The sequence below is a fragment of the Melopsittacus undulatus genome, chromosome 3, assembly GCF_012275295.1.
Source record: "Melopsittacus undulatus isolate bMelUnd1 chromosome 3, bMelUnd1.mat.Z, whole genome shotgun sequence".
Taxonomy (NCBI): Eukaryota; Metazoa; Chordata; class Aves; order Psittaciformes; family Psittaculidae; genus Melopsittacus; species Melopsittacus undulatus.
In genome coordinates, this window is record NC_047529.1 from 3927271 (window position 1) to 3938527 (window position 11257).

The 11257-nt window shown below is 53.9% G+C and overlaps 1 protein-coding gene across 2 annotated transcripts in view; it reads right to left on the reverse strand.

The window, feature by feature from the left end:
- Positions 1 to 5179, reverse strand: part of BCL11A (BCL11 transcription factor A) — a 73529-nt gene extending 68350 nt beyond the window's left edge. For both annotated transcript variants that reach the window (XM_031044387.2, XM_005143794.3), the window contains exon 1: positions 4606 to 5179. In XM_031044387.2, the coding sequence (XP_030900247.1) occupies positions 4606 to 4660 (55 nt within the window). In that variant the 5' untranslated portion in view covers positions 4661 to 5179. The remainder of the gene's footprint in view (positions 1 to 4605) is intronic.
- Between the last annotated feature and the right edge of the window lie 6078 nt (positions 5180 to 11257).

Genomic DNA, 11257 nt, shown 5'->3' on the forward strand with positions numbered 1-11257 from the left:
GCGCCTGCGGGGCAGGGGGAGGCACCTCGCACTCCTCAGCTGCTCCCCAAATGAATACCAAATTCACCATAGAGTCCACCTAAAGCTATTGTCCAGGTGGGAGATTTTTTAGTGCTTAAGAAGGAAATTTGTAGCTTTTTGCCTTTTTTTCATGCTGAAATAAAGGAATGGTTAAATCCTCTCAGCACCGGTGGCCCTCAGCATCTAAAAATGAGCGTGGCAAGCGTCTGCCTCATTTCCTCGCAGCAGTGCAAAGGCCCTTCTCTAAACTCGAAATACCTTTGCCTAACGTTGTCAAAGTTGACAGCTTTCCTGAATGAGCTCCAAAAAGCTTCGTTATGAAGCTGTTTGTGCTCACGGGATCAGCAGTGGATGCTCTAACAAGGCCGACGCGGCTCTTTTCTGTTGGGCTATTAATTTGGGGGGGTTAAGTTTGCAGACAAACACCTTGGAAATCAAAGCACAGCCTCCATCCCTATTGCTTTCCATGAGGGAAAAAATCCCAGGTACCAGGAGCGTGTTGGTGTTGCTCTCTCTGTGCAATACAAGACGCTAACAGCAGCGAGCAGAGGGAGAGGGGACTACAAATCCAACCCACCTCAAAACAGTGCCAGGTAACGGCGAGTGAGCCGGAATACACCTCCTAAACAGTTAATCAGCCTGACCTTCTTTAGCTGGCTGCCAATCTCCCATTTAATGAACTTAAAGCCACAGAGAATCAAAAAATAGATTTTAATTTGACTGCGCGATATTGGAACTGATTTTGATAAAGTGCAAAAAATCCACTGAACTCAGGTTAAATTTATTCCAACCCTTCCTCGGCTCAATATTGAGGAGGAAGATCTGGAGTAGCTCCCAGTTGTGCCGTGTAAAATAATACTGAAAGAGCACGCTACCTCGCCGTACCTCAGCCCCAAGTAGGACACGGGGATCCGAGCCCATCATTCCTCGCCTCTGGTACTACTTCTAATTTAACGTAAGGTCAACCACAGGAATATGAAGGTTACACTCGTATTAATAAAAACAATATCTCCATCGTTGGGGTTTTCTCCTCTAAACTCAGCAGAGCGACAAGGGGAAGAGGCACACGGTTCGGGAAGCCGGGAGAGGAGCAGCGTGTTCCTTGCGGGATCGCCGGGAACGGCGTTCTCCCTCCTTGCGTTGGGAGCGAGGGAGGCAAAATGCTTGCAAAGGACTCAATTCCAGCCGTAGCTCGCTGCACACGCCGGCAGACAAAAGGTATTTTGCACTAGGCAACTTCCAGCTCCACCAACTCTCTGCAGCACAAGGAATAACCCGGATTCCCCTTACCACTGGCTTAGCGAGGAGCTCTGCATAATCATGACTCAATTATAATGTTTTCTCGCGGCCTGATTTCTTCCTGACGCTGTCAGTATTATTTAGCAGGGGAAGGTAACCCGCTGCTTCGACACCAGGCAGTTAAAAGTAAGAGCTAAAAGCAAAACAGGACTTTGCTTATAAGTCTGCACCGACGGCGGGGCTGATTTACAATCAGAACCAGGAAACGGAGCGGTAATTCCGAGGTTGCTGATTACACCTCCACATTTCACCTAATTAATTTTATAGGAGGCAAAGTTCTTGGAAATAACAAGACGATCAAATGTACAGATATAAAAGCTGTAACCTCAACGTTTTCCCTGCTCTTCACGTAAATTATTGCTAATTAACAAGAATTATATATACTCATGGCTGGGAAAAAGAAGGCTGGCACCGTGCTGAACACTTGGCTCCTGATGCAAACCAACCCCCCTCCCCCCCAAAAATGACGTTTTTATTATTATCGCTACTTTTATAACAAAATATCACATTTGGAACGCCGGGATACAATTCACCTGGTCTCAACACTGAGTCTGTTTGAATTCTGGGGCGAACGCAATTCCCTGCCTGGGTCCCTAATCATCCGTCCCTATTTTTCATGCAAAATGCCCCCTTTTTCCCCCACCAATGTGTGTTTTCAGCTTCTTCCTCAGTCAGCAAAACAAGCGTTTCTCTGGCGAAAGAGGGATAGGTTTGGGAGTGTTGGGAGAAAGGAGGTACAAGGGGGGATGGAGTAAAGGAAGGGGGGATACCACGGTACCATGCGGGGAAATGCCCCGGCAGCGCGGATGCGCTGCCGGGGCATTTCCCCGCATGGTACCGTGGGAAGGATGGAGAAGAAGCTGTTTGATCCCAAGTTTGTGTCCTGGCATCATGCTATCCAAGGAAAAACAGCGACTTGGGGGTACAATAGGAACCACCAACACGTTACGGAGCGGAGATGAAGACCCGAAGAGGGGGGACCACAAGCATCACCGGAGCAAGCAAACTCCGCGCAAAATTAAGAACAAAGAAGAAGAAGAAGGGGGGAATAAAAAGAGGGGAAGAAGAAGAAGAAGGAGGAGGAGGAGGAGGGGAAGGGGGGGATGTGTTTGCCGGCCGGGAGGCAACGGAGGAACCGGCCAGGTTCAAGTTCGCGAGGCTGCCCGGTTGTTTGATCTCGCTGTGCCTCCTAGCGACAGAAACGGGCACGCAGGCGGCCCCGGTACCGCATCCCCCCGGCTCTCCGCTCCCCCAGCCCGGCCTCCCCTTCCCTTCCCTCCATACACACACCCCCCCTACCTCCATATCCCGGCCCACATCCCCCCCCCCCCCCTTTTCCCTTTCCCTTCCCTATCCCTGGAGCGCTTCTCGCCGCCCCCCCATCCCCATCCCTGCCGCTGCTCCCACCCCACACGTGCGGTAACTCCGCGCCGGCCCGCGGGTGTCTCGGCGGAAGAGAACCGCGGGGATCCCTCATGTTCCCGATGCGGATCGGAGCCCACGTCCCCCCATTCCCCTCATCCCCCTTCTGATCCCCTTTTCCCACACCCCCTTCCACACCGGTTGCGGGGAAAGGACAAACAACCCCCCCCCCCTCGGACCCCACTTTGGGATGGGGGGGTCGCACCCCCAGAACCGTGCCGGGGGTGATGAAACCGCAACGCAGCGCTGGGCCATGCAAAAGGAATCAAACCCCCGAGAAGTGGCGGGGAAAGAAGGAGAAAACAACGGGGGGGGACAGGAATGAGCCCCCCGATCCCCCCCCGGGTGTGGGGAAACCTCGGGGCAAGGAGTCGGTGTGGCCCCGGCTGTAAACGGGTGGGTGGGAAGGGGGGACACGGCCACATCGCAAAGTTTATGGGGTGTTTTTGCTCGCCGAGAGGAGCCGGAGCCGGGCAGTGCCGGCAGGAGGAAATCGCCCTGGGTTTCTCTGCCATCCCTGGGAGGGAACAAAACCCGGCGGGAGTAATGGGGGAAAAGAGAAAAGAAAGAGGAAAAACACAAGAGAAGGGGGGGGAGGAAGCAGCGAGAAACATGCAGCGATTCCCCCTTCCCCCCCAGGCTCATCCCGAGGAAAAGGGGAATTCTCCTTTCCTCCTTTCCTTCCCACCCCCCTCGCCCCAAACCTTTCCAGCTCGAGTTGCCTTTTGTTGTGCAAAGAGCGCTCCCGCTTATCTCGCATCTCGCCCTGGTGTGTGTGGCGGCGGCGGGAGGAAGGCAGGGAGGGAACGGAGGGAGGGAACGGAGCCGCAAGTTTTTGTGTTGCGAACGGTGCGGACGGAGATTGGGGTTTTTGGGGGGGGGATCCCCCCCCCTCTCCCGGAGAGAGCGGGTTCGGGTCGGGGGTTGAACGGCGGCGGCGAGGAAGGGCCGTTGGTTGGGGTTGAGGGGATGAGGATGAGGATGAGTGCGTGTGTGCTCAGCCCGGGCTCGCTCTCGCCTGTGTTTGTTGGCAGGAGGCTCCCCGCACACGCGGTGCTTGTAAACATTCAGACACGAGATTTTTCCCAATCAAAATCCACTTCCACTTCTTTTTTTTTTTTTCCTTTTTTTTTTTTTTTTCTTTTTGAAAATCTTCCAAAAAATAGTAAGCGAAGAAGCGGGAGAACGCGAAGCGAGGGCGAGCAGGGAATCCCTCCATCCCTTTTCCCCGGCGCTGCACGGCTCTCCCGGCTCCTCTGCTCTCCGGTGCTTCTCCGCCCCCCACTCTCCTCCAACCCCAACCCCAGCCCCAACCGGGGCGCGGAGCCCACGGACGGGCAGCGCGGAGACAAAAGGGGGAGAACGAACGGCGAGACCCGGCTGCGGCTCGGGGCCGGGGTGAGCGGCCGGGAGCGGCGCAGGGGCTCCGGCCGCCGGACTCGGTGCCCCCGGCGCTCCGGTGCCGCCCGGCCGCGGTGTCCGCCGCTCCCGTTGGGATTCGCTCCCACTTTGGAGCGGGGCTGCCCCGCTCGCAGCGTTACCGGTTACCCAAAGCGGGGCGGAGGGAGGGAAGGAAGGAGGGAAGCAAGGAGTGCGCGCCGGCGGGCGAGAGGCACGGAGCGGAGAGGGAGGAAAAGTGATCAAGGTGATTAAATGAGAGACGGCGAAATTAAGCGGAATGCCGCGAGCCCCGCGGAGTTCAATTCAAACCCGAGTCGCTCACTCGCTCCCACTTTTTTTTTCCCCCTTTTCCTTTTTTTTTCTCCCGTTTTCCTCCCGCTCTCGAATTTAAAAAAAAATAAATTAAATTAAATGAAACCCGTGAAATGCAAATGAAATTAAATCGCTCTCCTCGTTACTTACGTGAAAATTCCCGTTTGCTTAAGTGCTGGGGTTTGCCTTGCTTGCGGCGCGACATGGTGGGTTGGTGGCTTCGGTGGCTTGTGAGTCGCTCGGTTCACATCGGGAGAGACGGGTTAGAGAGGAAGGAGACTCCAGAGAAAATATCTTCATCAATGTCTTTTGACATCCAAAATAAATTAGAAATAATACAAAGATGGCGCAGGGAAGATGAATTGTGGGATAGCAGTCATGGCTTTTTTTTTTTCTTTTTTTTTGTGCAAGGAAAAAGGAAAAAAAAAAAAAAAAGAGGAGAGAGAGAGGGAGAGAGAGGGAGAGAAGGAGAGAGAGAGATGAAAAAAATGGCAAAAGCCCCCCTGAGCTGCAAGTTCAAGTGCGGACGTGACGTCCCTGCGAACTTGAACGTCAGGAGCCTGGATGGACAGAGACATACAAAACATGGGCAGGGCAAGCCGGGGAGAGGGGAGGAGGGAAGGCGAAGGCAACACCAATGGACACTCATCAGGGGCTGGACATGAAAAAGAGAGCAGGACAAGCCAATGGACAGTGATCGCAGGGGGGAGAGGGGAGGGGGCGCAAAGGGGGGGGGGGGGGGGTTGGGGTTTGCACCGGCCGCCCGGCGCACGCTGCCGAGAGGGGCCGGGGGGGCGGCGGCGGCCGGAGCCGCGAGTGGCCGCGGAGGAGAGGGGCGAGGGAAGGGGGGGTTGGACACGGACACGAGGGGAAAGAGGGGAGGAAAAGGGAGAGGGAGCGCGCACACAAACACCCCCCCCCCTTCCTCTTCGTCCCTCCTCGGTGAAGCCGGAGCCGGGAGCAGGAGGGCTGCGGGGCAAGGCTGGCCTCGGGATGCGCCGAGCCGGAGGGAGAGCTGGGGGGAGCCAGGTAGGACCGGAGACCACCCAAAAAGCAAGGGGGGGCCCATCCGGCTCCCGGCTTCCCCGCTCCCTCCCTTACCCCCCCCCCCCCCTTCCCCGCCCGGCGGAGTCCCCTCCTCCTCCCGGGAGCTGCGGCCCGGCCCCGCGGGGAGCTGCGGGGCGCAGGGGGACGGGGCCCACGGGAAACTTAGTCGGGGTCTGCCCCGGCTCCGGTCCGGGCTGTGCCTGCACAGCGGAGCCGGCGGAGGAGGAGAGGGGCGGTGGGACCGGAGCCCGGAGCCCCCTTCCTTCCCCCGGCGGCGTTCCCAGCCCTGCCCGCAGCTGCGGTGTCTGAGCGAAAGCGAAACGCGGGGCTGCGGCTGCTGGTACCGGGGGAGGAGGGGGGGACTGGGGAGGGGGAGAGGCAACGGGAGGCACCGAGAAGTGTCTGGAGTTGGGAGGATGCGGCGGCTGCAACTTGGGCGAAAACACCCGGAGAGACGGAGACGGCAACGGGGAGGGCTCAGGTTGTGCGAGAGGAACGAGCTCCGGAGGAGAACGGAGCCAAGTGCGGCTGCGAGGGGAGAACCCGTGCCCAGGACGGAGCAGGCGGAGAGGGAGACGGCGAGAACGAAGCGGGACGATACCCGGGGAGGGGGGGGGCAGCGGCCGCCCGACACCGTGACCGAGGCTGTAAGCGCTGAGCGAACCGAGGGGACGGGCGGGGAGCGGCTCCGGTGTGGGACGGGTCCGTCCCCGTACAGAGCCGGGACGCGGCGTGGCACCGGTGCACCCATGGGTGCTGTACGGGTGAGTGTGGGAAGAGGGAAGGATACGCGTTGTCGGTGCTAACCGTGTCTAAACAGGCAGGTGTGTGTGTGTGTTGTACCGGAGAGCGATCCGGGTGTGATTTATATCTGAGAGCACGTCTGAAGCTTGGCGAGGTGGCTGCAGTGTAAAAAGTAATGACTTTATTACCCCTGAAAGGTTCTGCGGTTCGCAGTTAACAGTCCTCGGAATTACAATTCATTAGGCAGTTGTGCGCTCTCGGAAGCCAACCTGCAGCAGGAGGATACCTGCCCGTGGGTATTCCCAGGGAATAACAGGCAACATTGCATTGATCCGCGCTTTAAAAATCATAGCAAATTAAGCACTTGGTTACAAGTAAACCGGGTTTCTTATCGCGCCGGCTTTTGAGATTCCAGAGGTGACTTCCCCGACCGCATCTCAAAACCTGACAGTCAGGAGCTAATTTTACAGCTGCTTTCATGAATGGCAGCGAGGATGTACCTACCATTAGCATGCCCTTAATGCCAGCTCCGTAAAAATGCCTCGAATTCAATGGAAACTTCGCTGCCTTCAACACGACCAAATATCCCACAATATTTCAGCCTGGCTGGAGAATTATCCCTATTAGCATGTGCTGGCAGCGGTGCTGTGCTCCCCCCCCCCCCGTCCCTATTCCCCCCCTTTCCCAGCGCCATGGGATTGGCGGCAGATAACAAACCTTTTGGGAAAGAAAAGGAATCAGAAGGCATTTTTTAACACGGCATGACCGCAGATGAATAATGCAGGTGGGTTTGGATTTGATGGGGGTTTTAGGGGAAGGGAACCGAGGCTGTTTTAACGAGCGGTCGTGGACACCAAGTAACTGTATTTACAGTCCTTGATGTGGCTTTTCGGTGGGTAATAAATTATGACGATATTAAGATGATTTTCTAGCAGCCCCAGTTAACTGCGCTGGGGACCGTAAAGCCCTCGCTGATTCCATTTATGCCTTGTAATTACGGTCCACGGGCTCGCTCTAAACCCTTTGGTGTATATTGTGTGTAAACTTTGAGCTAATAGAGCTCTTCTGAATGGAAGGGACTTTTGCCGGTACTTCCTGCAGTATTTATGCCGTCTCTGATCTCTGTATTTAATGGCCAAGCCCTGGTTTATGCTTTATAATGTGTTGACAAGTTTTCTAACAGACTTTCTGAAATAATGCACATATATTCACGTCGGTTAGAAACTGCACAGTATTTTCAGAGTCGAGTAGATCTATATCCTAATGCACTGAGAGGGAGTGTAAATCATAGAGGATTTCATAGCCCTTTCAGTAGTTTTCTGTATGAAGTATGAGCAGCGTGGCCTCCAGACGTAACCTTTGAGAAAAAAAGACAGTGCTTTTATTTTATGGTGTAAAGTGCTTTTAGCTTCAGGGCTCGGAACGTGAATGTGGTCAACAAACAGCTCTTGCGAGGGAGTTTGCTACAGCCTCAGCCCCGGCGCCGGGGCTGTGCCTTGGTGATGGTGGAGGGTGATGGAGTGCTCCTGGCTGCAGGAGTGGGGATGGGGAACCGGGTTCCCCCCTTCCCAAGACAGGGTACCCCCTGAAAAAGCAGCGGACACCCCAGAGGAAGAAGTGGGGATGGGGAGAACAGGCTCAGCCCCATGGGGACTGTCCCGGTTTGAGCAGCCCCTGAGCTCACCCCAGTGGCAAAGGCAAAGCCTGGGGGTGCAGCCGAAGCCAGGGCATTTCAGGGGACCCCACTGTTGCTCTGCTCCTCCTGGATCATCTGCTCTGCTTTCAGCAGAACCGCTCTCACACACAGAGCATCTTTAGCTTTATACCTCTGCCACCGTGGTGCCACTTTGCGCGCTTATACCAATGAACCTGGTGAATGTGGCAGGTAAAACCAGGTAGAAATGCTCAAATATGGGCTGTCAACACCTAGGAATGCTGGCAGATAAGCAGGGCAGGTGAAAACAAACCCAGGCCAGCTTTGAACGTGACCCAGCAGCGATCAGGCTCCGAGGACTGACACAAATGGTTGTGTCACCTTCTGCTCCTCCACAACCTTTCTTTGCCCAAGGATGCCCTGCAAGCAATCCTGCTGCTGCAGCTTGAGCTGCCCTCATCCTCCAACCACCTTATCAGCTGCTCTTTGGCCATGGATGGAGCCCCAGCCCCAGAGCAAAGTCAGACAGAGGATGTATAGCCCCACATCTCCAATGCATGCGGGCATGGACTAAAACCAGGGCCGTGGTGGTTTTCGGGCTGCCTGCAATGGGAAGCCAACCACAAAGAGGGTTTGCCTTGTTAGCTGAGCATCTGTCCCACCTCGATCTGTCCCTGTCCTAGAGATGCCTTGAAGCATCTGAGAGCAGAAGTGGGCACCCACCCCCCTGTGCTGCCCAGGGCAGGGGCTGTAACCTGCAGCTGAAGGGCAGTGTCCAAGTGAGCGCATTCACACTGTAATAATTAAGTTTACCATTAAAGTCTGCCCCAAAGTGTCTGTCCCTCTTCTGGTGCCTCAGCTTTCTGCCTGAGAAACACTATGATCCTCAATGTGAAATGCTTAGAGGTTACTGTAGAGAGGGACATAATAGTGATCGTAATTGAGAAGTGTGGCCTTGCTCCATCGCGCAGGCAGCAAGCAGGACCCAAAGGAGCATAACACAGTTTGTACCGTCCACCACTCCCTGCCTATGCTAATCTATTGGCAGACTTGGCAGGGGATGAGTTCTGCAGCTTCGGTGGGCAAATGTTCCTGCTTCGAAGCTCCAACTTGTCACTCATGCGGAGCAGGAATCTCACTTGCCAGCTCGGAACGGAACACTGGGGCCAATGCGGATTCCCAATTCTGCCAGTTCCGGGGCGCTGGGCTGCGTTCCCTAACGGCACATCCACCCCAACACCTCTTGATAGTCTCAATCAGCCGCAGGCAACATGGGTGGAACTCTTATCTCACCCCAGGCTGGCTCCCCATGGGCGAGCAGAGCTCTTGCACGTTCTAGATGTGCTACGTGCATTAGTATCCCTGCATGAGAAACTTGGGCACGCCGGTTTTCCTTTCCCCTTTCTTACTGTTTTCCTTCCCTTTCTTAATAAAGGCTTAAAATAAACCCTTAGTTCTGCAAGCGCTTACTTGTGTCCCTGCAGGATCACAAACACCTGAGTGCCAGGTGAAAGATGTCCTCATCGGCAGGACCTGGGATAAACCCATTGACTTGGGAATGCTTTTCCTATGGGTTTCAGCAAGGGATTTCAGCCTGCCTCTGTGCTCGCCCAGCACCAAGCACAGCAGAGCCCTGAACCTTGACTGGACAGCATGGGGATGACTTTAAATGGCACAAAGCACTCAGGAAACAGACTTTCAAATGGTAAAAAACCCATCCTTGGAAGCATACAAAGAGTTCTGCTTGTGTGTGGGCAGGCAGAGGAAGGCACTAGTAAATGCCCATCAAACCTCCTTTTTAATCAAATGCTTGATTTCAGCCAAACTGGTTTCGCTTTGTGCTGCTCTGGTACTTGCTATTTGTCGATTCATGTGTTTAATATATCTCTTTGTAAGTAAACACGTAACACACCCGACGGTTTCCACCCTAGGTTTCAAGCCAAGATGATTTAAACTCTGTGCATTTCCAACCTCCCAGAACTTGACCTATAATGCAAATCCATACAGTCTTAATTATAGCAGCACCAGCAGCACGAGTGGAACAGTTGAGCTTTCGTTACTAAAGAGGCACAGTAGTTAAGGTCTGTCAGCGCTCCTGTTACAATCCCCATCCTGGAGAGGTTATAACTTGGGCTGTGTAAATTTGATTGAGCTGAAACTTGGGACTCAAACTGTCAGTCCATATAGGGAATTATCTTATGAATAATTGGCTAACCCATTGCTTGATTCACAGACCTTTATAAAACGATTTTTAATGGGGTTTCATGTTTTTTTCTTTTACTGACATCTAGGGTATGAATTCGGTACTTCCAGCTCTTCCGAAGCTCCACACTGAACTGCATAAACCCACGTTAAAGCTACAGCTGCCCCGAGATCATAGGGCACACGTGCCACACTTGCCCACCTATATGTACCCATACACCAGTAAGAGACTCTGAATGAGAAATGTCTCTTAAATCTGTCTCAGGAGAGAGTCCTAAATGTGTAATGGAAGTAACATGAGTGCCTCAAACAGGAGGGAGTTAAAGTTCATAACAGGGGACTGCTTTGTACACCAGCTGCACCGGTCACTTGGTTATCTTTGCTGAGTTCCACACAATCATTCCATCTTCTTGGGCTTCATCTTGCCCCCCAAATGGGTGCAGGTGAGTCCCATGTGTGCGTTGGCATCACTTTGAAATGCATGAGCTGTTCAACTTTGAGCTTAAATATCACTTTGTGCTACAAAGGGGGTTTACTGAGATTGCTCCCCATAACACCTCTCACTAGTGCTGTACTTCTCGGAGGTGGATGTTATCACTTTGAATCACCTTAAGCTGAAGCACATGGTTAGTTAAATGCAGACTTGGAATTTCCCTTAACCCTAACAGAAAACCATGACAAACCCAAAGGCTAGGAAGATGAGCCACAGGCTATGAGCAAACAGATTGCTCACACAGGGCCAGACCCACAGTCTCCATGCCCACCTCACCACAGTTACAGAGCAGGAACACCACACGGCATGCCTGAACTCACGAGCAGCATCTCCATCAGTTGCAGGAAGAGTTTCATTGACCAAGGCAGGCTGCAGCATTGAGTTCACTCACTGAGGGGTATTGTGAGCAGGTCACTGTGAAACAAAGCACTGTGAGATGCCAGATTCTCCTCAGCAAGATGTTTCCACACATCCAAGAGCCCCCATTCATCAGGGCTACTCTTTGGCCTCACAGAAACTGGTGATGGCACAAGGGCATGTAAGGATAGAAAAGGGGGAAATGCCTTAAAAATAATAGAGGGGAGATTTAGATTAGATATAAGGAAGTGAGGGTGCTGAGCACCTCCCTGTGAGGGTGCTGAGGCGCTGGCACAGGGTGCCCA